Source organism: Culex quinquefasciatus, chromosome 1, assembly GCF_015732765.1.
Source record: "Culex quinquefasciatus strain JHB chromosome 1, VPISU_Cqui_1.0_pri_paternal, whole genome shotgun sequence".
Taxonomy (NCBI): domain Eukaryota; kingdom Metazoa; phylum Arthropoda; class Insecta; order Diptera; family Culicidae; genus Culex; species Culex quinquefasciatus.
Window position 1 is genome coordinate 2,590,810 of NC_051861.1, and position 25,821 is coordinate 2,616,630.

General features: G+C 42.1%; 1 protein-coding gene across 3 annotated transcripts in view; it reads left to right on the forward strand.

Annotated features, from left to right (window-relative positions):
* The window catches only part of LOC6035184 (tubulin beta chain), a 37,710-nt gene that overhangs the window by 10,098 nt on the left and 1,791 nt on the right, over positions 1 to 25,821 (forward strand). Inside the window, exons 1-4 of one of the 3 annotated variants that reach the window (XM_038261521.1) lie at positions 14,460 to 14,854; positions 23,683 to 24,147; positions 24,513 to 24,680; positions 24,758 to 25,022. In XM_038261521.1, coding sequence (XP_038117449.1) covers positions 14,798 to 14,854; positions 23,683 to 24,147; positions 24,513 to 24,680; positions 24,758 to 25,022 — 955 coding nt within the window. In that variant the 5' untranslated portion in view covers positions 14,460 to 14,797. Of the gene's footprint in view, positions 1 to 14,459; positions 14,855 to 23,682; positions 24,148 to 24,305; positions 24,474 to 24,512; positions 24,681 to 24,757; positions 25,023 to 25,821 lie in introns of those variants that run through there. The other 2 variants (XM_038261446.1, XM_038261589.1) reach the window with 2 other exon arrangements.

A 25,821-nucleotide genomic window follows, 5' to 3' on the forward strand; every position in this document is an offset into this window, starting at 1 on the left:
AGATGTATTTCATACACGTACCAAAGCCTTTCATTCGCCATATCAAACAGCAGCTAACAAGGCCAGAGTTCTGCACTTCTGAGCTGTTGTTGAGCCACTTTACCTCACCCACCTCCCAACCCAACCTTACCATTCGTTTTCCATCGCGGCGATGATGAATTTGGCTCTCCCCCCCACTTTGTTCGAGACACGGTGCCAAGTGAAGTGGGTGCTAAATGAAAATGAATTGAATGATGCTCGAGTTTCATTTCAATTTTCCGGCTTTCCAGCCAGCTTTTTGAGTGCTCAAGAGGAAAACGAGACCTTGGAGGTGGTTGGCAATGAGTTTTCTGGCTGAACAGTGTTGGAAAATTTGGCAGATTTAAATTTTTTATCATTCGAATATTTTAAAAAACTTTTTTTTGTTTCACAAATTCAAGCAAATACAATGGTTTCTATATTTTGAATTTTTTTTTTATTTTAAGCGGTTTACCGATGACACAATAATATCGACCATCATGATTTCCCCTTCGGGAGATTCTCGGCCTCCCAGGCTCACTTTAGCATGCTCATCTCGCCGTCCAAATATTGATTATTTCATAAAACCAAACGATCGTTTGTTTCTCATTTGCATTTGAAAATTTGCGCTCAGTGCAAAAGGTACCAACAATTGCATGGTCCTCCTTTTTTTCGGTTGGTGATGAGAACTTTTTTCCTTTCTCTGGTTTCAGTCCAGGACCCAGGACCAGAAACCGAAAGGATGCTGAACTTGGCTGCTATATAGAGAGTAGAACGTGGTGGGGGAAATGAGATTGAAAATGGTTGATCCTTGGCCACACACCGCAGCAGGAACACAGAACACGGCATGAATGGAGCGAGAACTGAATGGACTTGTCAGTTTTATGATTTACATCACTTGTACCTTTCGCTCCCCGGGATAGTAAAGTTGATCTACTGAGCTGGCCCTTTTACCGCCGTGCAGTTGGCGAGCAGGATCGGCTCAGCTCTGGAACGTCGTTCCGGTCGTAAAATTTTAAGGGCTGAATCGCACGAAAAAAAGGATCCATTCATGGATGAATGGCGTGTTCGAGTGATGGAGTTTAGAATAGAATACGTGTAACACTCAATTGCATGTGGATCTTTATATTTAAATCAAACTTCTGGAATAAAATCGGATTGTTCAACCAGCAAATTTTTTTTTTTTATCCTCTCTTTAGTTTAGAAAAAAAATGTTCACATAATCAAATTGTTCACCCTACAGCAATATCGCAATTGAATTGTTTCTAGCTATTTCAAATTAACAATGCATCTAGAGTTTATTATACTTTCATAATTTTTTATAATCAAATTGCGTAGTAACTTTTCATAAGATGGAACCTTGAATGTAAACCAACTGTCTATCCCACTTCAAGGTATGTAGATTAGTAAGGTAAGGCGGCTTTTCAAACTGTCAAAATAGTTAGTTAGCACGAAACCCGGATTTTATATGGAGATTTTCAGAAAAGTGAAAATTTGACCATTTTCCGGACAAATTTTACCGGATTTTTGCCTGTGGGGTTGTTAAGCATGCCAAACTGAACCGAAATACGCTTTTAAAACACAAATATTTTTTCAAAAAAATATATTCAACTACACGCGTTGTTCGGTTCAGTTTGGCATACTTAACAACCCCACAAAAAAAATACGGTAAAATTTGCCCGGGAAATGGTCAAATTTTTATTTTTCTGAAAATCTCCATATAAAATCCGGATTTCGTGCAAGGTTTCGTGCTAACTATTTTGACAGCTGGGAATTCTCGCCTTACCTTATCTAATCTACATACCTTGATCCCACTTGTTTTAGTGACAGTTCACGTTGAGTAAGAGTGGGATAGGTTGCTTGTTTACAGTTAAGGTTTCCTATTGTGTTTTTTTTATAAGGCTTTCTAGTCAGAAATTTATCAACACATTCAAAGTATGTTTACATGACAGCTGGACGTTTGTTTGCATCAGGTTTCCTATCTCTTTCTGACAAAAGTTTTTTGTCAGGCGACTTCTAGCTGGTCTTTTTGATTGACTGCCCGATATGTCAGCCAACATGCTTCGCAGGGTTGTGACAGCTACAGCTCGATCATTGTTTGCATCACACGCAAAACGGACATTAGGTATAAATTCCTAATTTTTAGTATTTTTTGAACTTATGTTCTAGCTTGTCAAATTATACCTAAAAACTAGTATTTTTTTCTTCCTAAAATTTAGGATTTTTTTAGAACACTGAAGTACTTCTTAAAAATTCCTAAATTTTAGTATTTTTTTTAGTTCAAAAATTGCGATTCACGTTTTGACAAGTCAAAACAAAATAATTTCGTGGCTGTGAGTTGGTGTTCCGCAGTGCTGCTGAAAACTTAGGAACTTTGGCAAGGTAAGTTTTGTGCAGGAAGAAAAGTAGTTCTCCGGTTCTGCACGGAGAACGGAACCCGGAGCATCCTTATTAGAGGAAGTGTGGCTCGCGTGCTTGTGGAATAGGAGGAGGAGGAGGACGGAACCTTCTACTCCCGGTGGAATTAAAAAAGACGCCTCTTCCCTCTCGTGCTCTGGAGGACGGATCTCGGGACGGATATTTGCGGAAGAGCTGGAAAGGGTAAGTATAAACGGACCCCAACCGTGAGGATTGTGCGACCGTGGCGATTGTGTGAATGAAAAATTGTATCGAGTTTGAGTTTGACGAACCAATTTTATATCTTTTTGTGATTTGGTTGGACGTTGCGGGTGTGTGTATGTATGCGTTTGTGAAAGTGTGTGCGTGTGTGTGTGTGTGTGTGTGTGTGTGTGTGTGTGTGTGTGTGTGGGTGTGTGGGTGTGGGTGTGTGCGTGTGTTTTTTTTTCGTTTTTGGGTGTGTGTGTGTGTGTGTGTGTGTGTGTGTGTGTGTGTGTGTGTGTGTGTGTGTGTGTGTGTGTGTGTGTGTGTGTGTGTGTGTGTGTGTGTGTGTGTGTGTGTGTGTGTGTGTATGAGAGACTGAAAGTGAGAGGGTGGGGGTAGAGGAAGAGAAAGAGAGAAAGAAACAGAAAGTGGGAGAGAGAAGAGGAGAGGGAGAGAAAAAGTGGGAGAGAAGAGGGAGTGAAAGAGAGCGAAAATGGGAAAGGGAGAGAGAAAGTAGAAAAGGAGAGAAAGGGGGAGTTTGTGAGAGAAGGCTGGAGGGGAAGAGCGAAAGAAAATGTGGGAGAGAGATAGGGTGAGGGTAGAGGAAGAGAGAGAGATAGAAAGTAAGAGAGAGAGAAAGTAAGAGTGAGAGGGGCAAAGATGAAGAAAGAGAGAGATAAGAGATAAAGTTGGAGAGAGAGTAGGAGATGGAGAGATAGTAGGAGAGGGAGAGATAGTAGGAGAGGGAGAGAGATAGTAGGAGAGGGAGGGAGAGTAGGAGAGGTAGAGAGAAAGTGGTAAAGAGAGAGGTGAGAAAATATGGGAGAGAAAGAAAGGGAGAGAGGGTAGGAGAGAAAAGAAAGAGTTTAATTGAGAGGAAGGGAAGAAAGAAAGTTGTGTATTATGCTAATAAAAATATTAATATCATTTAATTTTTTTTTTCTTCTGCCTGCATAAAAAAAAGTAAATCTTTCCCAGTTCCTGAGGGGAACACCCTTGAAGAGTATCGGGGCCGGCATTTACAAAGCGGATTCAGTGGCAGTTTCATTCTCAACTTAATGTTAACATGTTAGGGTTAATGTTAACATTCCATAGGTCGCCTCCCTAAGGTGTCGTGATAAGATCCAGTTTGTGACGATACACTACCTTCCCTTTACTAAGCAATCGATTCCAGAAGGGAAAAGATCACCAGTTGTGTTGGTCCGAGACGGGATTTGAACCCCGATCTACCGCTTACGAGGCGGAAGCGTTACCACTGGGCTACGTGGCTCGGTCTTCTGCCAGCATAGCTCTTGGAAAATACCTAATTTAAAAATTAAAATATTGAAATATTAAAATATTAAAATTTTAAAATACTAAAATATTAAAATGTTCTATTTAATAGTTATAAGTAATAATTTTTCGATTGAATTACGATGTAAAACACAGCTGAAAGGAACACCAAAACTCTGTAGTGTACCTAAATGAACTCATTGTAACTTGATTATTCACAAATAAAACCGAATTGAAAAAAAATATTAAAGTATTAAAATATTCAAATATTGAAATATTAAAATATTATTATGTTAAAATATTAAAATATTAAATATTAAAATATAAAAATGTCAAAATATAAAAATAATAAAATATTAAATATTAAAATATTAAATATTAAAATATTAAAATATTAAAATATTAAAATATTAAAATATTAAAATATTAAAATATTAAAATATTAAAATATTAAAATATTAAAATATTAAAATATTAGAATATTAAAATATTAAAATATTAAAATATTAAAATATTAAAATATTAAAATATTAAAATATTAAAATATTAAAATATTAAAATATTAAAATATTAAAATATTAAAATATTAAAATATTAAAATGTTAAAATAGTAAAATATTAAAATATTAAAATATTAAAATATATTAAAATATTAAAATATTAAAATATTAAAAATTAAAAAATTATTAACTCCGCCTGTAATGATGGATCTTGATGACAAACTGAACTTAAGCTACAACCATAAGTGGTTGTAACCAAAGGGAAGAGAAACCATTGAGAACCTGAACTGCCGGTCGTAAGCCCGGGTAAAGGAGGAACGTTGATATGGAGGCTGTTCTCTGCTTCCATATCGTAAAATCAAAAATCCACGGAGAACCAAACGGAGTGCTATACGGATGGTTCACAAAACTAGTCTGCCGTCCTAGTGCAAACGAGGCTTGCACGCACTCCTACATGGACCCCAATCTAAGGTGTCATGCGACCCGTGCCGAGGGATGAATGTTTGGAGGGTCTAAAATATCTTTCCAGGTCTTAGCGGAGCCTGTGTGGTACCAAGGCGCCCCACGCAGTAACCAAGCCTCCTCTGACTCTATGCAGGCTCTAGTCTCAGTTGAAGTGTGTTTTTTTCCTTGCAGTAGACATTCGGTAATCATGGATACTTTAAACAAAACAATGGACACGAAGGAGAAGGAGAAGGGAGATAGTGGAGAGGAAGTAGTGGAGAAGAAGGAAGATGAAGAGGTGGGATCGTCCAAGGGGACGGACGATGTGGAGCTCGACAGCATCGGATCGCTGGATGAGAAGATGGAGGAGCAACTAGACTCCATGTCGCTGGGGACGATCGCCTCGGTCTCGTCGTCAATCCTGGACACGCCGAATCGGTCATCCGTACAGGCAGGTCAAGAGCATGGCGATGACGACCCGAGGCGAAACGGAGAAACCGTGGAAAAGGGCAGAGGTTTGCGCATGAGCGATGCTGAGCTCAAGCGCTTCAACTGGCTCCTTGGCCAAGGCCATTCTCTAGCCGCAGCTCGGGAGTTGTGTCGCTTCTCGGTGGTTTCGCAGAAACGGCAACGTTCTGAGGAACAACCGTCTCCAAATACCGGTGGACAGTCCGGTCCACAAAACAAAAGGTCCAAGGACAACCACAATCCAGGACCAGGGATCACCTTCAAGGAGCTGGCGGACGCTGTTCCAATTGCCATCACCACCGTGGGTTATCCCGAAACACGTCTCTCTATGGAGCAACTCGTAGTGGTCAAGGAGGCGCTGATTACAATGATAGGCAATCTCGTCAATCCGGTGGTCAGGCCTAACTTCCGCAGCTGCGAGTTCAAACAGGGGTACCTGATACTTGCGTGCGGAGACGCTTGCACTGCGTCCTGGCTGAAAGAGACTATCACCTCACTCATCCCGTGGGAAGGTGCTTCTCTAAAAGCCATCGAGGTCACAGATCTGCCGAAGCTGCATTCCTTTACGGCGTACGTCTTCGACAGCTGCAACGACTCCACTCTACGCATTCTCCAGCTTATGGAGAATCAAAATATCGGTCTCAGCACCAAATCCTGGCGGGTAATCAAAAGGAAAGTGATTGCCAAGACGGTGGAACTGCTGCTGGAGGTAGATGAGAAGTCAGCAGAGACCATCGCTGCCAACAACTCCCACCTGAACTTCAAGTTCAGCAAGGTTCGCTTGCGCAAGGTGACCGGGGCGCATCCACCGCCAAAAGAGGAAATTCTGTTGCTCAAACGAGCAATCCCGCGAAAGGTGGAACGGTACAGCAAAAAGGCAACAAGGGGGGCAAGCAACGACCATCTGCGAAAGCAAACGCGGTTAAGCCCAACCCCCACGCCCATAAGCAAAAACCAATCGCCTCTAGCACCGATGCTGCAACGGGTACGGAGCCAAAAACCGCTCGCGGTTCAAAGCCCCAACCGCCTGGAACCAGCAACGCTCAGAAACCCCTCAAGGGCAAAGGAAGCAAACCCGTAACCCCAAGCTTGCAAGCCTTGGGGAGCTTACACGAGGATCCTGGGTCCTCATACATCGGCGACATCCGTCAACCGACGCTCGAGTCCAATGGACAACGGGCAGAAGGCGGCACACCCCCTGGACAATGAGCAGCATCCGCTGCATCCAAGTGAACCTTCATCACGCTAAGGGCGCATCAAGTGTGCTTAGCAGAAGGTTCACAAAAGAGCAACTGGGAGTTGCTCTCATCCAGGAACCGTGGGTAAACCACAAGAAAATACGCGGACTTACTAGTCCAGACAGTAAGTTAATTTACTGCAACTCGCAGACATCCCCAAGATCTGCAATTCTGCTACGCAGAGATATCAAGTATTCTCTCATTACAGAATTTACCCAGCGTGACATCGTAGCTGTAACGCTAACGGTTCCAACGACCAGAGGAAAGCAGGAGGTGGTCGTTGCATCCGCTTACTTCCCGGGCGACCAGGACGTAATACCACCACCTGAGGTGGACGCACTTGTGCGTTACTGCAGGGCTGTCAACAAACCGTTCCTCATCGGTTGCGACGCGAACGCCCACCACACCATATGGGGAAGCACAGACGTCAACGAAAGAGGTGAGTACCTTCTTGAATACCTGTCGTCGCATGATGTCAATGTATGCAATAAGGGCAATGAACCTACTTTTGTTACTGTCGCAAGACAGGAGGTTTTGGACCTCACTCTGTGTAGTGCTGCTTTCGCAGACAAAATAAAAAACTGGCATGTCTCTGAAGAAGCTAGTCTATCTGATCACAGACAGATTGTCTTCGACATAGAAGCCAGTCAACTGAAAAGGGAAACGTTTCGTGACCCATCCGACACGGACTGGAATGCCTTCCGAGGTCACCTTTCCCGGTCCAAACCACATGCCCCTCCACGGATACGAACACCCGAAGAATTGGACAATGCAGCGGATATTCTCCACAGAGTCACGGCTGCCTATCAGGCAAGCTGCCCAAAAAAGGTGAGGGAAATCTGTCGGGACGTACCGTGGTGGAGCGAAAGCCTGAGCAACCTCCGTAAGGAGGCACGAAGGCTTTTCAACCGAGCAAAGCTCACTTCTGAATGGGATGCCTACAAAGCAGCCCTAACGAAGTACAACGCGGAGCTGAGGAGGGCCAAAAAAACTAGCCTGGCCAATTTCTGCGAGGACATAAGCTCGATGTCTGAAGCAACCCGACTCCAAAAGGCGTTGTCGAAAGACCATTCTAACGGTCTAGGACAGGTGAGAGACGAGCGAGGCACTCTCACTGTCACAAACAAGGAAACACTGCAAGTACTCATGAGTATGCACTTTCCAGAATCAACTGAAAGAGAGGAGGATGCTGCTAGTATCCGGACTGCAGATGGCGCATGGTGTCGACCATCAAGAGAGTCAGTCCAACTAGCCCGTCGAATGTTCAATCAGTCTTCAATCAAATGGGCCCTCGGCACGTTTGAACCACTGAAGGCTGCGGGACCCGATGGCATCCTTCCAATCTTTCTCCAAAAAGCAGCCGACACCATAATGGCTGAGCTGATCAACCTACTTCGAGCCAGCTGCACCCTGGGCTACATCCCTCGAAGCTGGCGCAAAGTCAAAGTGATCTTCATACCTAAGGCCGGCAGAAGTGATCCCACGACGCCAAAAGCCTTCAGACCCATAAGCCTGACAGCAACGCTGCTCAAGCTTATGGAGAAAATCACGGACAACCACATCCGGGCGAAGTTCTTGAAGGACTTCCTTTGCATAAACACCAATATGCATACCAAGCGGGCAAATCGACCGAAACTGCCCTACACACGTTAGTGTCACGTATCGAGAACGCACTGAAATATAAAGAATCTGCACTTTGTGCTTTTCTTGATATTCAGGGTGCCTTCGATAACACTTCGTACACAGCCATCAATGAAGCGCTCCGGTCGAGGAACGTCGATGGAACAACTGCGAGCTGGATTCATGCTATGCTTACGAGCAGAGAGATTTCAGCATCGCTAGGAGACACATCTATCACAATAACAGCAGCCAAAGGCTGTCCGCAAGGGGAGTACTATCTCCTTTGCTTTGGCTGCTGGTGGTAGATAGCCTTCTAAGAAAACTCACACTACTTGGCTACGAAGTCATTGGATATGCTGACGACGTAGTCTTAATCATCCGGGGGAAGTACGACGGAACGTTATCGGACCGTCTACAGTCAGCTCTAAACTGCACCATGTCGTGGTGTGAGCAGGAAGGGCTGACGATAAACCCCAACAAAACCGTGATAATCCCGTTTACTAACAGGAGGAAACACGACCTTAGGCCGCCTACCTTGAAAGGAACCCAACTGACCTTCAGTTCCGAGGTCAAATATCTAGGAGTAATCCTTGACAAAAAGCTGAACTGGAATGCACATCTGGACTATGCGGTAAAGAAGGCAACTACTGCTATCTGGGCGTGCAACAAAATGCTCGGCAAAACCTGGGGCCTTAAACCAAAACTTGCATTCTGGTCTTACACCACCATCGCTCGACCTAGGGTAACCTATGCGTCGACCGTTTGGTGGCCGAAGACTGAACAGAAGACATGTCAGTCGAAGCTGACCAAGCTCCAACGACTGGCATGTCTCTCTGTAACGAGTGCAATGAAAACAACCCCACCGCGGCCATGGAAGCCATGCTATGCATTCTGCCTTTACATTTACATGTGAAGCAGGAGGCAGCGCTTGGCGCTCTACGACTACAACGGTGTAACAACTGGGTGGAAGGAGATGGAACGGGTCACTCGCGGATCGTGAAGGCTTGTGACATTTCCCCTTGCAACTTCAGTCTCGGACTGCATGGAGGCGAGGCCCAACATGGACATTCCATATGAGGTGATTGAAACAAATCGCCAAATGTGGAGTAATGGAGGACCTACACTTCCAGAAGGAACTATTCGTTTCTTTACGGATGGTTCAAAAATGGGCACTTCTACTGGAGCTGGAGTCTTCGGTCCTCGAACCAGGGAAACCATATCTATGGGAAAGTGGCCTACCGTTTTCAAGCAGAAGTGTATGCCATACACATCTGTGCGAGGACGTGTATTATGAGAAATTATAGACACGCAAAAATCGGTATTTTCTCGGATAGCCAAGCTGCACTATTGGCATTAAAATCCTCTAAATGCGAATCCAAACTTGTTTGGGAGTGCGTCGCTTCCCTAAGGGAACTTGCTTCTCGGCACAACAGAGTGATGCTGTTTTGGGTCCCAGGGCACTGCGGCATTGAAGGCAACGAAATGGCTGATGAACTTGCCAGACAAGGCTCATCAAACATCTTCGTGGGTCCCGAGCCGTTCCTTGGAATCTCAAAAAGTGCCGTGAAGCAAGAAATAACTAATTGGGGACAATCGCAAATCGCTTCAATCTGGGGTGAGATGCGAGGATTGAGACAAGCTAAAACTTTTATCACTCCAAGTCCTTCAATTGCCAGGAAACTTCTTGGCTTAAACCGTAGGGAACTACGAATACTCGCAGGGCTTCTAACAGGACATTGTCCTGCCAGATATCACCTGCACAAAATCGGCAGGTGGCCTAACAACCTCTGTCGTTTTTGTTTAACTGAGCTGGAAAGCTCGGCACATTTACTCTGCTTCTGCGGAGCACTTGTGTCTCGAAGGCTGCGGTTCCTTGGATCGCAACTTCTTACGCCGTACAATGTATGGCACCACACCCATCCCAAGAAGGTCATACAGTTCATCGACTGTATTGCGCCGAATTGGGATAAACCATGTCTGCAAAATAACCCCTCGTCTTCCGATCCAATGGATACGAGTAATTTGTAGTATGGACAGTAACCAGGGTACATCACAAAAGATAGCCTTCTCAGGTGGTCGCAGTGAACTTAACCCAATGCCCATTGGGCAATAAAAAAAAAAAAAAAAATTAAAATATTAAAATATTAAAATATTTAAATATTTAAATATTTAAATATTTAAATATTTAAATATTAAAATAATAAAATATTAAAATAATAAAATATTAAAATATTAAAATATCAAAATATTAAGCATTAAAATATTTAAATATTAAAATATTTAGATATTTAAATATTTAAATATTTAGATATTTAGATATTTAAATATTTAAATATTTAAATATTTAGATATTTAAATATTTAAATATTTAAATATTAAAAAATAAAATATTAAATTATTAAAACATGAAAAAAAAAAACAAAATATAAAAAATAGATAAATTTAATATTAAAAATATGGATACATTAAAAAAAATTAATATAATTTGAATTTTAATATTTATTTTTAGGTGAGAACATTTATGAAATAGTTGTGTTTGATGTAAATAAAAATATTAATATCATATAAACCATTGTTTTCTTCTGCCTGCATATCTTTGATTATTCTTAAGTATAAGTAATTTTTGATCCCTCACTTTACTAGAAAATACCTCAAATTTAGGTATTTATGCCTAGAAATAAGGAATAATCATGGTCCGCCATCTTTGATTTACCTGATTATCAGTAATTTTGGGTCCCTCACTTTTCCAGAAAATACCTCAAATTTAGGTTTTTATACCTAAAAATTAGGAATAATCATGGTCCGCCATCTTTGATTATACCTGAATATCAGTAATTTTGGATCCCTCACTTTTTCTGAAAATACCTCAAATTTAGGTATTTATACCTAGAAATAAGGAATAATCATGGTCCGCCATCTTGGATTATACCTAAATATTAGTAATTTTGGATCCCTCACTTTTTTCTGAAATTACCTCAAATTTATGTATTTATTCCTAAAAGTTAGGAATAATCATGGTCCGCCATCTTGGATTATACCTGAATATCAGTAATTTTGGATCCCTCACTTTTCCACAAAATACCTCAAATTTAGGTATTTATACCTAGAAATAAGGAATAATCATGGTCCGCCATCTTGGATTACACCTAAATATTAGTAATTTTGGATCCCTCACTTTTTCTGAAAATACCTCAAATTTAGGTATTTATTCCTAAAAATTAGGAATAATCATGGTCCGCCATCTTGGATTATACCTGAATATTAGTAATTTTGGATCCCTCACTTTTTTCTGAAATTACCTCAAATTTATGTATTTATTCCTAAAAGTTAGGAATAATCATGGTCCGCCATCTTGGATTATACCTGAATATCAGTAATTTTGGATCCCTCACTTTTCCAGAAAATACCTCAAATTTAGGTATTTATGCCTAGAAATAAGGAATAATCATGGTCCGCCATCTTGGATTACACCTAAATATTAGTAATTTTGGATCCCTCACTTTTTCTGAAAATACCTCAAATTTAGGTATTTATTCCTAAAAATTAGGAATAATCATGGTCCGCCATCTAGGATTATACCTGAATATCAGTAATTTTGGATCCCTCACTTTTCCAGAAAATACCTCAAATTTAGGTATTTATACCTAGAAATAAGGAATAATCATGGTCCGCCATCTTGGATTATACCTAAATATTAGTAATTTTGGATACCTCACTTTTTCTGAAAATACCTCAAATTTAGGTATTTATACCTAAAAATTAGGAATAATAATGGTCCGCCATCTTGGATTATACCTAAATATTAGTAATTTTGGTTCCCTCACTTTTCCAGAAAATACCTAAAATTAAGGTATTTTGGTTCTACAATTATACCTAAAATATAGGAATTCTCGTACTAAAACGCTATTAGTAATTTTATTACTAATAGCCGATTAGTAATAAAATACCTTATTGCAGTCAGGTTCGATTATACCTAAAAATTAGGAATTTATACCTAATGTCCGTTTTGCGTGCAGGACACTATGACGAGGAGTCATTTTTGTGTTAAATTATACTTTTTTCACTGGGCCTGGAAAGCCTTATTCCATCTTGAAAATTTTGTACGGAATTTTGGAACATGAGGACAATGTGTACTTTAAATTTTTCTTTTCGAATTATCTTATTTTCTTGATATCTAAATTCCTGTGATACCTATATTTTACCTTTTCTAGATTTTTATTTACTTTTCCATTTCAAAGTATTTTTATTAGTTTAGTTTTGGTCAGCATTCAATAAAAACGTTGCAATTTGTTCAAAGTTCATGCGACCTGTTATAACAAATTTTAAAAAATATATTTTAAATTGACATATAACTATAGAATCGCCTTCGGTCGACCACAATCCCGATCTTTGACTTTTTATTTTTGAATCGCAGAAATGCTTGTACAAAAGTCACAATATGGTCAACCACAGCAGACCATATTTGTGTCGATATTGAAAGGACATAATGTTTAATAATGTTTAGATTTTTCAAATTGAATGGAACAGCTTCTTTTTAACTGTTATAGTCTTATAAATAAATTTTAAACTCTATTGTTTGTTTATTTATTTCAAAAGTCTTAAGAGTATTTTCGTAAATTATGTCATTTCACCACAAGAAATTGACATTGATCGGGATATTTTTGGAATCAGTGCGAATCATCATATGAAATTCGACAAAATAATTGACTAACGAAAGTATGATTATTATTCAATGGCACTCCATGATTGACCGTGGCATGTAATTTGCCACCGCAGAAATCAGATTTCATCGAATCAAAATAACCCAATAAAAAGCGAAATCAACCCTCCACGTCAACCCCACAGCAGCACAGCACATAAATTGAATTTTATCTCATCCCCCGGCCGCCTGTTCGGAAGTATGATGATGGACATTCCAGTCCACTCGATGTCACAAACAACCGGACCCGAAGCGCGCGCACCAATCACGCAAAGTGACATCAAGCAAATAGATCAATTACCGCCGCCTGGATGTATGCTGTAGCCAGTTTTCCCCGATAACATCTACTTCAACGTCGAAAACAGCAGCAGACCCCGGTGTGACGGCAAGTGAGGACGACGATGTTGGTTCGATGGGAAATAAGGTGATTACAAACGTGTTACACGCTGCCGTTCCAGGGTTAATTTATTGATAACGAACGAAGATCGACGACGACGACGACGACGACATTGAGGCGAAACCGCAATACTTGGGTGATAGTAGGCTACGACGACTACACCCAAAACACGTTCAACACCGCACCGGCGTCACTTTCTCATGGCATGCTCAATGTATTGTTGCATTTCACTGCATGTTCTCGTGCGGCTAAAGTAAAACACCGCAAATCACTGTACAAAGTACACGCGGTGGTGCGGTTCACACTGGCACGTATCGACGTCATTAGATGCGTTCATCGTGGTGATAGTTCTGAATCTGATACAAAGTAACACAACGTTCGACAAAGTGTGCGTGAGGGAGGCGGGGAACCGGTGCTATGCTAATTGTCTCAGTTGGACGGGTTTTGACGACGCGGCGGCGATGATGAACACATTTCGTTGAATTGAGCGAAGACGAGAGCGAAGAAGCCACTGCTCCAATGTAAGCAGGTGTAAGTAAGCGCAGAAAGTGCGGAGTAAACGCGTGGAGAGGGAGAGGAAAACCGGTACAGTTACAACGAAAGTGATGTGTGCCCGCGGATCTTGGTAGAGGTTTTAAAAATTTGTTGTTTTACAACAACAACGGTGAATGAAATGTTTGTTGCTTTGGATTAGAAATAGAGATTATAAGACTATCCTAGAGTTCTTTTCCAAGATCATTTAAGCAGATCAACAATAAAGATATTATCAAGATAATTTTGAACTTTAAATCAACGGATTTAAGCTTTAAGAAAAAAATATTGAAAAAACTTTTTAATTTTATTTCTTTACAAAAGCATCACTTTATGAGTGTTTTGAAGGAAATATTGATTTATAAAAACAGTTTGTGTTTTTTTTATCTTCTACATCGCAGTTATCATTCATCTGTGAATCATTTTTACAAAAACATTTCGCCATGGCACAACTACTTCCGAGCTTATCATAACATCATTCATACTTTCATAAATCCGTTTCATCTCGATTCTCTCACTCACATTACGCAGCCCAGCTCAGCGCTGCGTGACAATCCACATTTTCTAGCCGCATGCGGATGAGAGCATTAGGGTGATGGTGTGAGTAAGATCGTGCGCGCGCCGCTCTCATGAATGAGTGGAAAATTCATCTCTTTTCACCGGCTTCCGAAGTGTGAAATCAGCAAGAGGAAGACATCTCCATTAGTCCGTTAGCCGTGGTCGTCGTCGTCGTCGTGGTGTGTGACAAAAGCTGTGTAATAGAATTAGAGTGTCAAAGCAGGCCGTGTAGTCAGCAAAAGTAGTGAGTGAGAGTCCGCGTGGAACACACAGATACCACCAGCGCCGTAGTAGGCTGCGGCGGGCACCACAGCCAAGTGACCGCGCGAGGAAAGAGAGTTGGTAGTCTGAGTCGATCGGTCGCGCAAAGAACATCGTCGGTTCCCGTACGTCCGTCCAGTACCAAGTTGACCAAGTGTAAGCCTAATCTAATTAACGCCGCGTCGCCGAACCCGAAACCGTCGTCGTCACCATGAGAGAAATTGTGCATCTGCAGGCCGGCCAGTGCGGAAATCAAATCGGATCCAAGGTGTGTGTATGAAAGGTTTGGAAAACGTGGCCCACCCCGAAAAGAAATCCCAGTTGGCCACGACGAACGGCCTGAACCCCGCGCGCAGAGAGTGAACTCAATTTCTATTTTTGAGCAGCAGGCGACGACGACAGAGCGTACACTCTGTACGGCCGGTGATTGCATAACCGGCCAATGTACGCCGCAATAGGCTTCGCCACCCGATATCTTATCTAGTTTTCACCTTTTTTGGGCAGAAATGTGTATCGATGCAAGACCAAAGTTGAGCTCATTGACGTGGCACCAAAATGGACACTGCTCAGCTCGTTTTTTTTTCTTTTCGTTTCTAATTAACACAAAACGGGCTCAACTGCAGAAACCTGATCCCATAGCGGGAGAGCGCAGCGCAAAATGGAGCCCACTGAGTCGGCCTATTTGAATCTTTATATGGGAAAGCCCGCTTTTCGACTCTATTATGCTTCAATCATGCTGGTGTCTGGCCCCCTTTGCCCGAATCAACCTGCGCCAGCGAGAGCCGCAATCTGTCATACCTCGTAATCTCTCAACACTCTCTCATCAGCCCAAACGAACGCAAAATTCCCATCGTCAACTAAACAATGCGCGATTTGCCGTTTTCATGGCATACTATCACCCAACCGGAAACAATAATAACGGAAAGGTCTTCCAACCGTCAGCATCGCCGCCATCGTAGTAGGCGCGCTTGCTTTCGGCTTTTCGGGTGAAATTTTTCAAATCACGTGGTTAGAACTGCGCTCCTCTCTTAGGCCACTCAAGGTGACGTCTGCGCCGCACGGAATATAAATAAATGTATATTATTTTGGATGTATTTAGTCTTCTGACCGAGTTGCACCATTTTATATTTTTCTTGTTATTTACACGGTTGACGTGCAAAAAAAAACAACGTTACGACGTGTGATAATTAAAACCGTCTCGTTTGCGAACATCAGCCTGCTAAGTTTAAAATGCATCGCGTCACCGGGGAAAATATGTGTGTCGGGACGTGAAATATGGACCCGGGTCGAAGTTCAACGCCAACACTCGATTAATAGTCAGGAAAAATGCGTCACCCTAGTGAATGCGCGCCAACATCATGCGACCAACCTTGCGGTTGGTGCATCATTTTTCAAGGCTTTTTTTCTGTTTGTGCTTTGCCTTTGCAAGCGCACACTCTGTCATTGTTTAGACAAAACAAATTAGCATGTTGCATGTTGTGAAATACGTGAATGAAGGCAACCGTGACTGTGACGATGACAGTTTTTTTTTACGATTTGCCGCAGTGAAATGAGTATAATTTAGCTGATGGATTGTTTTATTCAATTGTAAGGTAAAAATCTAGCTTATTAAATCTTTTCAAAAAAAACCATACTTAATCCACCTTTAGGTGGTTGGTGCCTTCCTCACTTCATAAAGTCAATACATTCAGTAAAAATAGCAACATTCCCTTAACATGTTTAACAAATCAATTTTATTACTGATTTCTTTTGATAGGGTTCGCAGACCTTCAATTTTTCTGGCTCATCGGCAAGGTCTGATAAAAAAAAACTATCCAACGAAAGTTCACATGGAAGATTCAGACAATATTTTTATCACAATATCTCAGATCCGGCCTCCAGAAAGTATATAAATAACACTTAAGTGCTAATAACTTTTGATAGGGTTGTCAGATCCTTGATGTTTTAGGCTCATTTGAAAGGTCTTTCAATTATATAACTAACGATGGGTCGCATGATGGACCCGGACATAATTTTTACTGAAATATCTGAGATCCGGCATCCAAAAAGTGTATAAATAACACTTAAGTGCTAATAACTTTTGATAGGGTTGTCAGATCCTTGATGTTTTAGGCTCATTTGAAAGGTCTGTCAATTATCTAACTAATGATGGGTTGCATAATGGACCCGGACATCATTTTTACTGAAATATCTGAGATCCGGCCTCCAAAAAGTGTATAAATAACACTTAAGTGCTAATAACTTTTTATAGGGTTGTCAAATCTTTGATGTTTTAGGCTCATTTGAAAGGTCTTTCAATTATCTAACTAATGATGGGTCGCATGATGGACCCGAAAATCATTTTTACTGAAATATCTGAGATCCGGCATCCAAAAAGTGTATAAATAACACTTAAGTGCTAATAACTTTTTATAGGGTTGTCAGATCCTTGATATTTTAGGCTCATTTGAAAGGTCTTTCAATTATCTAACTATCGATGGGTCGCATGATGGACCCGGACATCATTTTTACTGAAATATCTGAGATCCGGCCTCCAAAAAGTGTATAAATAACACTTAAGTGCTAATAACTTTTGATAGGGTTGTCAGATTATTGATGTTTTAGGCTCATTGGTAAGGTTTTTTGAATACCTTTCTGAAAATGTATAACATGATAGGGTTTCTTGCAAAAACCACCCTTTTTACAATCTTCCGGACATATGCCAAAATCGTTTTTTTAGCATAACTTTTGAAGTACTTAACTAAACTTGCTGATTTCAAATAGAGACCTATGGGACCCCAAGACGGATCGAATGAGTTTAATACGGTCAAAATCCGTTCATCCAGTCCGGAGATAATCGAGTGACAATTTTTTTGTCCACCCACCTACACACATCCACACAGACATTTGCTCAAAACATGATTCTGAGTCGATAGGTATACGTGAAGGTGGGTCTACGAGGCCGAATTAAGAAGTTCATTTTTCGAGTGATTTTATAGCCTTTCCTCAGTAAGATGAGGAAGGCAAAAACTCTAGAACATATTGTCATTTGAACAACAAATATATATTGTCATTTCAGGGAACAGTTTCCTAAACAATGTTTCAATGAGTATTTTTTTTATTTAAACTGATCAGGGATGGAATAATAGGGGAAATATGCCCATTTTAAGCCTAATAAGCGGTCGTGTTTGAATGATGCTGGATAATCTGAATTGTTCCTTGAAATTCACTAAAACCATGTACACCAACGAGTAGAGCAACTTTTTGTGAACATTTCTGTTTATTTTCACTTTTATTAAAGGTTATGCTATTCCTTTTACAAGCATTTAAAAAATATATTTCAAAAATGCATTCCAATCAGTCGAGTGCATTGGGCCACGCCCCTTTTTCTATTTTCAGCTTAGTTCTTTTTTTCCTCCAGCGCTCTTTTGGGTCTGCTTAGTGCTGCCGAAATTGATGAAATTTTAAGCGAACACTCACGAAAAGTAGCATTTATAGCGAAAGTTTCCTGGCAGCACTTGCTCACTCCAACAGGCGCTGCACCAGCATGTTGGTGGTGTTGGTTGCCACCCTTTGTTCTTTATTTGCCTTCGCTTCTCGCTCGATTTTCTTCAGCCTTCGATTGGAATGAGCAGTCAAAATTGAAACGTCAATAGACTTAGCGCGTTTGTTTTTTTGTTGGTGTTTGCTAATTATTGACATTTTTCAGGATTATTTTTCAAGTTAGTGACTAAGTAATGGTCAAAAGAACATGTTGCCGGTAGTTGGAAGCAATTTTATATCTTAAGCGCTTTGAAATCGTTAGCGCAAGTGAAAAGATATTGATGGCGACTTTCGTTAAGCAGTTGACCTCTGATCTTGAGTGTGGATTTTTTTTTTTGATGGTGATTATTCCATCGCTGAAAAATTTTTGTTCAAGAACTGCTAGCAGAATCTGCTATTTCATGAATGTTGACAAAGAACATTGTCCGTAGAGCACTTTCTGTGGTATCGATCCAAAATTTTACAATGATGTTGCGTTATACCGCTATTTGCTTCATTTTAGGTATTTAAATCTCACCAAAAAAATGTAAGTAGCGATCAAGGCTTCGTCGTGACGGAGCCTATCAAAATATATTTCATGATTTTCGTTTACTAGCATGAAAATTTTCACTTCGTTATTCACGGAACCAGGCCAGTTTGGGCAATACTGGGTATAAAAAAAAAACATTAAGCCTCCTTCGCATCTAAATACCTAATCAGAATCAAATTCTTAGCAAATTGTGTAATATGAGTGTCTATGGATATGATTTTTTTCACTCGATTTTCTCGGAACTGGCTAAACGAACTTTGACCGAATTTGTTCCATTCGGAATGGGTTTGGATAAGTATTTTAAAAGTTATACACACAAAAATCAAAGATGAAAAAAAAAGTTCATTTTCAACCACAACTAAAAGTACAAACAGGAAGCCTTTGAAATTAAGTAGAACAATTGTAGACTGTTTTTACAATAGAATTGTTCCAGTTTCAGTCGATGTATAGTATAATATGAATCAAGACTCCTTATAATCCATGGAAATCCCAAGAAATTCAATGTCCATTGTACTGAATTCAATTATTCACTTCCCTCTGTCCTCGACAAGACAACATGCATTTGTCACCACAGACACGCATCTCCGTTCCATTCATCAGAATGGCATCGCGGTCAAGTTCCAGCTCCCATCAACGTGTGACCACTTGACCAACCGTGACCAATAATTGCCAGTCCAGTCATAGACAGTCGTCGGCGTAACCGGGGTCTCGAATCAATCTTCCACCACACTTCATAATCCGCTTAAACACGCTCTGCGGTACACACAGCACATCTTAAGGACCATGCCCAGCATGTGTAAACACTTAACGCTAATCAACAATTACCCTAAACACTCTTCTCCATCCGACATAATCAAACCCTCCCTCCCCTATGACTAAATAGACACACCCAAACACTCTCACATCAAACAACATAACTATATTCATTTCCAATTTCAATCAACGAAACTCTGGAGCGCGCAAGCTGTTGTTGGCTGACGACGGCAATAAGCATCCTCGAAGGAGAAGGGAAAGATATTGACAACGATGTTGTTATCACATATGTTAGAGAGGGGGGGAGGGTCCCAGACATTGTCTTTACCATCTCACTCCACAATGGACTCGAAATGCCACGTGGGTGGGCGCCAACATTTGCACGCTCAAGTGGAAATATGGCGAACATCGACGGAAAATTGGCGCGCTTTTCGGCACCCACACACTCGCTGGTACGAAAATTCGAATCTTTTGCGGAGGTGAAAGAGAGAATAAAAAGTGCTCCTCGGAGCAGAAAAAATAAAGATCCTGATGAAGGGAACCGGCTGACACTTCTCGGAAACGGTGGTTTGAGATTGAGTTTTTTTTAATATGATAATAGTTATATAAAAATATTTTTTGTTTATTAAGCCCTTCCCACAACAACGTTGATAGGAAGGCACATCGTCAACTTATGGAAGTATCAACTGACTGATTTTCATATATATTTGCATCTCCAAATTGTGGATCCTCAAAACATTTTTATCGCTCTCACTCTCTTTCTCTCTCCATCTCTCCCCAAAAAAATTATGTGAAAATGAGAGAAAAAAAACAAGAAAGACCAAACATAGTTTCGAATGCAATTCTACCGGAGAGACATTTTATCGTCATTCTCTGTCAACCTTTTCAACAAGTAACGCTACATTTTATGGCTTTTCGATTGTTACTAATTGAAGAACCCTTCAATTTATCGTCAATTATCGTAAAGCAAATAAAACATTCATCAAACACGCACACGGCCGACTCACACATCGATTTCCCATTTCATAATCAATTGACAGTTGGCTGATAGCAATCGCGCACTCTCTCTCACTCACTCTCTCTCTCTCTCTCTCGTAAATCATGATTGTTCGCGCAATGCCGGCGCAATCACCGCTTATCAGCACCACTCAAGGCAGTGCAATTCTCACTCGGACGCAGTGCCTTAAATTGACTCAACTGGATGGCCCCACAATCAAAGCGCCAATTGAGTTGGCGGGAGGTCACGTGACGTAAGCGAATTAAAAGTGTATATTCTTGAATAAGCGAAGACGGTCGATTCATTCATGAGCAACTGATTGAGATTTAAAAATAGTTCTTGTTAAAACAATCTAGCGATTTGTTGATGATTTCATTGCAAATCGTTGGTTGATTTGCACGGGTGCGTACAGCCTTGATTTTTTTTCACTCTAATTTCTCGGAACATGCTGAAAGGACATTGGCCGGATTTGTTCCATTCGGTCCGGTTTGTGGTCCCATAAGTCCGTATTGAAAATCATTGAGTTTGGATAAGTATTAGCTATACAAATGAAAGATTTAGGAAGGGTTGATTTTCCGATAACCTCAACAGCTGACGTTTGACCTCTTGCGGAACTTTTGCGAAACTTCGTTCGGGACCATCCATAAACCACGTGGACACTTTGGGTGGGGGGGGGGGGGTATAGCGATTGTCCACGATCCATACAAAAAAGTTTTTTTTGTATGGACAATTGTCCACGAGGGGGGGGGGGGTAACAGATTCCCAAAAAAGTGTCCACGTGGTTTATGGATGGTCCCTTCAGGCACAAACAAATCAAACAGGATGCTTTTCAATTGATTTTGTGAGGAAGATGATTTAAATTATTATTTTGAAATAATTTTAAAGAAAATCCAGCTTCTGATCCACCGTTCTATCTCAAAATCTGCCCGAGAAATAAAATAAAGCCAACCTAGTCGCTTAACGCTTCTTGATTCTCGCACTCGTTCATATATTTATATTGAATTTTGTGCCGCCACATATGATGCTGTCGTATAAAAGGGAATGGTTCCATCGCCACCATAACAGACAATAAAGGCAACCCGCGTACACGAAATCTCTCTCCTACCCCGGTGGGGGAGTCGGTCCAAATAAGCGATAACCTAATTTATGTACTATGTGCCATCATCAACATCATGCTCTCCAACTTTCGTTTCGGGACAAGAGAGTCGGAGTAGTTTATGATCATTAGCACGGTTCATTTGGCAGAACCGGGCAGCGCTTGATGAATCTAATCGTGAAGCCAATTACCCTAACCTAACCTAGCTTCTACGGTGTTATCGTTAGGATCTTTTGTGATTCCTCCAAAAATTTCACAGCAAATTTATGGCGAGATTTTTCCAGAGCCACGACTTATTGAAATTCATACAAAATTATTCAATTTGCCAACAATTGACGCGCTACCCTCCCCCTGGTCCGGTAAAGCCTGCTGAGGTAACCGACGACACGCGCGCGTTCATTTGTTCCGCCGGAATTAAACGTTAATTCAATTTGCCGACTTTCGGTGGTCGGTAAAAGTGAAACCCGGTCCAATAACCCGGCGTTCTGCTTGACTTGGCAGAAGAGCCCCGACTTCGCAAGTGGTTAACTCTTGAAGCCATAAACCATATTTTACGATTCCGAATGCGAGAAAGTCTCTCTCTTTCTGGTTGTGACATATTTATTGCCAGGATTTGAACAATTTGAAGGTGGGCGTTATTCCAGCTCAAAATTTAAGCATGCCTACTAGATGTCCAAAATCTCCCCACTGGGAACAAGTGTTTACCATATATTCAACCAACCAAAAACCATCATCATGCTTTCAAATCCCTCGGAAAATCCTGACCATGGTAAAAGAATCCCTTCCAGCAGTTTGAACCCCACGGGAGGAAACGCTAAACTGATTTCGATTCAGCCTTTCCCCCTTTTATCCACGTCTATTTCAACCGTCCATCCACCCACAACAGTAGGATGTTGTGGCAAGCGAAATCCACTCAACTTTTCCCTTTACGACGAACCCCTCGAAAAAAAAACCGTGTCCTTGTCCACATATCTCATTTTGTCCACCGACGCCGCAGGCGACAGACGTCAGATGTTGCGTTTTCCCTCGAATCCGCACATCCGGTCGACCTGAATGGACCGAAAAAAATTAAAAATCGTCATCCCCGAACTAACCTTCCCAACCGCCCAGGGACAGCGTGTTAGGAGGACGGCTTCATCGAGGGTGGCCATGACTTGCCCCCCTAACCACGAACAGCCACGTGGTTGGATTGGAAAGGATTCGCGCTCCGGCGAATGTTGGATGTTTATTTTTGTGCTGCCAAATTGAAAATTCAAAGCATCCGTGAAATTTTCCCAATGAATTATTCAACCGTCCACCACCGGATCGATGAAGGTGGTTCGTTGGTCGGCGCTTCATTAAGGGGCCGCCGCGCGGGTTTGAGTATTTTCCGATCTGTTTCGGAATTTGATATCATCAATAGTGGATGAGGGAGAGAGGGAAGATAAAAAATGCAACTGAAATCACCAGACGATGCAATTTCACGGAAGGAGAGATTTCCGTTCGATTTTATGCCGCAGGAAATTGGATAGTTGTGGCGACAAGTGGCCACGGCCGAACACGAGAAAGCTGCATTCCATATTAGGCTCAGCAACCCGTGAAGATATCGCGTAATGAAGTGCAACACATCTAGCTCGCCATGACGATTGGAGGCCGCCAACTTGGATCGATTGCGAGGCTGGCTTTAAAAAAGCCAAAAGTTCTGATCGATGGACGAAATTTGCTCCATTTTCAGCCACATCCATCAAAATATAACAAACAATTCGTGCTTGAAATTCAGTTTCCCAATTTGTAAACCTCCGGGTGGTCACGTTTGTGAGTACGGACGACGAGCAGCATCCACACAACCCAAAATTGCCCATAACGACACCAACATAACCTCGAACTTCCGCGCCCTACACCACTTCCTCCCGTGATAAATTAGCATTATTTGTCAATGAATAATCTGCTCCTGGCTGCACCGCCGTGCCAGCGAGGACATGGTCCTGAGTCCTGACCATGTGTGGACCTCCCACACCCCCACCCCTACACTTCTTACCCCGATAAATTATACACATTTTTCTCCCGTTCAGCGTCGACGTCGGCCGTCGTTGCCTCTGGCCCTGGGCCAGATATCCGTAATACATTGTACAAATATCGTCTCGCCCTCCCTCCCTTTTTTGCGTTGGACCATGTTTACTGATGGATTCGTTTTCATTCTTCTTCCTTCCCGTCCTCTAGTTCTGGGAAATTATCTCCGACGAGCACGGAATCGACCCGACCGGTCACTACCACGGAGATAATGACCTCCAGCTGGAGCGCATCGACGTGTACTACACCGAGGTCAACGGCAACAAGTATGTCCCGAGGGCGGTCCTCGTCGATCTGGAGCCGGGCACCATGGACTCGGTGCGCCAGTCTCCGTACGGAGCCCTGTTCAGACCGGATAACTACGTGTACGGCCAGTCCGGAGCGGGAAATAACTGGGCTAAGGGTCACTACACAGAGGGTGCCGAGTTGGTTGACAACGTGCTCGACGTGATACGCAAGGAGTCCGAAGCCTGCGATTGTCTGCAGGGCTTCCAGCTGGCACACTCGCTCGGCGGTGGTACCGGTTCCGGTATGGGCACACTGCTCATCAGCAAGATCCGCGAGGAATACCCCGACCGGATAATGAACACCTTCTCGGTCGTTCCATCGCCGAAGGTAAGTACCCAGAGCTTCCTCGTCACATCTCTTCGCTTCTCATTCAATGTTCATCGTGTGTACAAAGTACTGAACCGTCTTTCTCTTCTTTTCTCCCTTTATCTCTCGTGCACCATTTGTCCACGTCGTCGCTTCCCGTTTGTCGTCACCCCGGCTAGGTTTCGGACACTGTCGTAGAACCGTACAATGCCACCCTGTCAATTCATCAGTTGGTGGAGAACACCGACGAAACGTTCTGCATCGATAACGAAGCTCTGTACGACATCTGTTTCCGTACGCTGAAGCTCACCTCGCCAACCTACGGCGACCTCAACCATCTAGTCTCTGTAAGTACCGCCTGATTACCGTCTGCATGCTTCCCACAGGTCTCCGACGTGGTTCTAGAGCCGTACAACGCTACCTTGTCCGTGCACCAGCTGGTGGAGAACAGCGATGCCACCAACTGCATCGACAACGAAGCCCTCTACGATATCTGCTTCCGGACGTTACGGCTCGCCAACCCAACCTACGCCGACCTGAACCACTTGATTTCCGTGAGTCGGAATCGACAATCGTCACCAACCAACTCCAATCCCACTACCCAATGCTAATCCCATCTACCTTCCAACAGGTCACAATGTCCGGCGTGACGACGTGTCTGCGGTTCCCGGGTCAGCTGAACGCCGATCTGCGCAAGCTGGCCGTCAACATGGTTCCATTCCCGCGGCTGCACTTCTTTATGCCCGGCTTCGCGCCGCTCACGGCCAAGGGCTCCCAGCAGTACCGGGCGCTGACCGTGCCCGAGCTGACCGCGCAGATGTTCGACTCGAAGAACATGATGACGGCGTGCGACCCCAGACACGGGCGCTATCTGACCTGTGCCGCCATCTTCCGAGGTTAGTTACGAACAACCCTGGTTGAACTCCTCCGCTTTTTAAATGGGATCCTTTTAAGGGCATATTCCATAACAAGAAACGGGGTTGCAAACTAAAGAAAACCCACACCTTTACCCATTCTTTGTATTGTAAAAAGTGCAAAAGAATGAGTCATGCTAACCACCTTTGAGGCCCACAAAATATGGAGGGACCGGATGTTGTTGTTGTTAATTTTTTATTTCTGGAACCTTTAACATACGCGGTCATTCGCTGACGCATCCGGAGTGCCCAGATGGTCCGGATTTATTTACACAGGTCGGAAAAAGACATTCTACACGATCACATAGAACAAGAATTAACTTAGCTTTGGACGATCAAGAACGAATCACAAAACGAATGACAATAACAATAGATTAAAACTGTAGCAACTGCTGTCATCGGGGAAGCCATTTCCAAAGTTTATGGATAAGGCAAGGTAAAGCGGATATTTCAGCAGTAAAAATAGCACAAAAAGCGGATTTAAAAAAAGATGTTCTATGTAGTATGTAAAAATTAAAAAAAAAATCGAGACAATTGGGTCCTAAAATGAAGCTTAGATTGCTGATATTATTGTTCACAGCGATAAAGCTTATTTTTATGAGTACAATGACCCTTTGTACGACCACAAAGAGTTTAAAATGGATTTTTAACTCAATTTTGAAAAATTAACCTCGCGGTCCTTCTTGACAGAAAAGCTCCTACTTGACAGCTCGTTCCAACGGGACCATAGTTAATCCATCGGAAAAATGTTGTCCTGTCAAAAAAAAATTGCATTAAAATG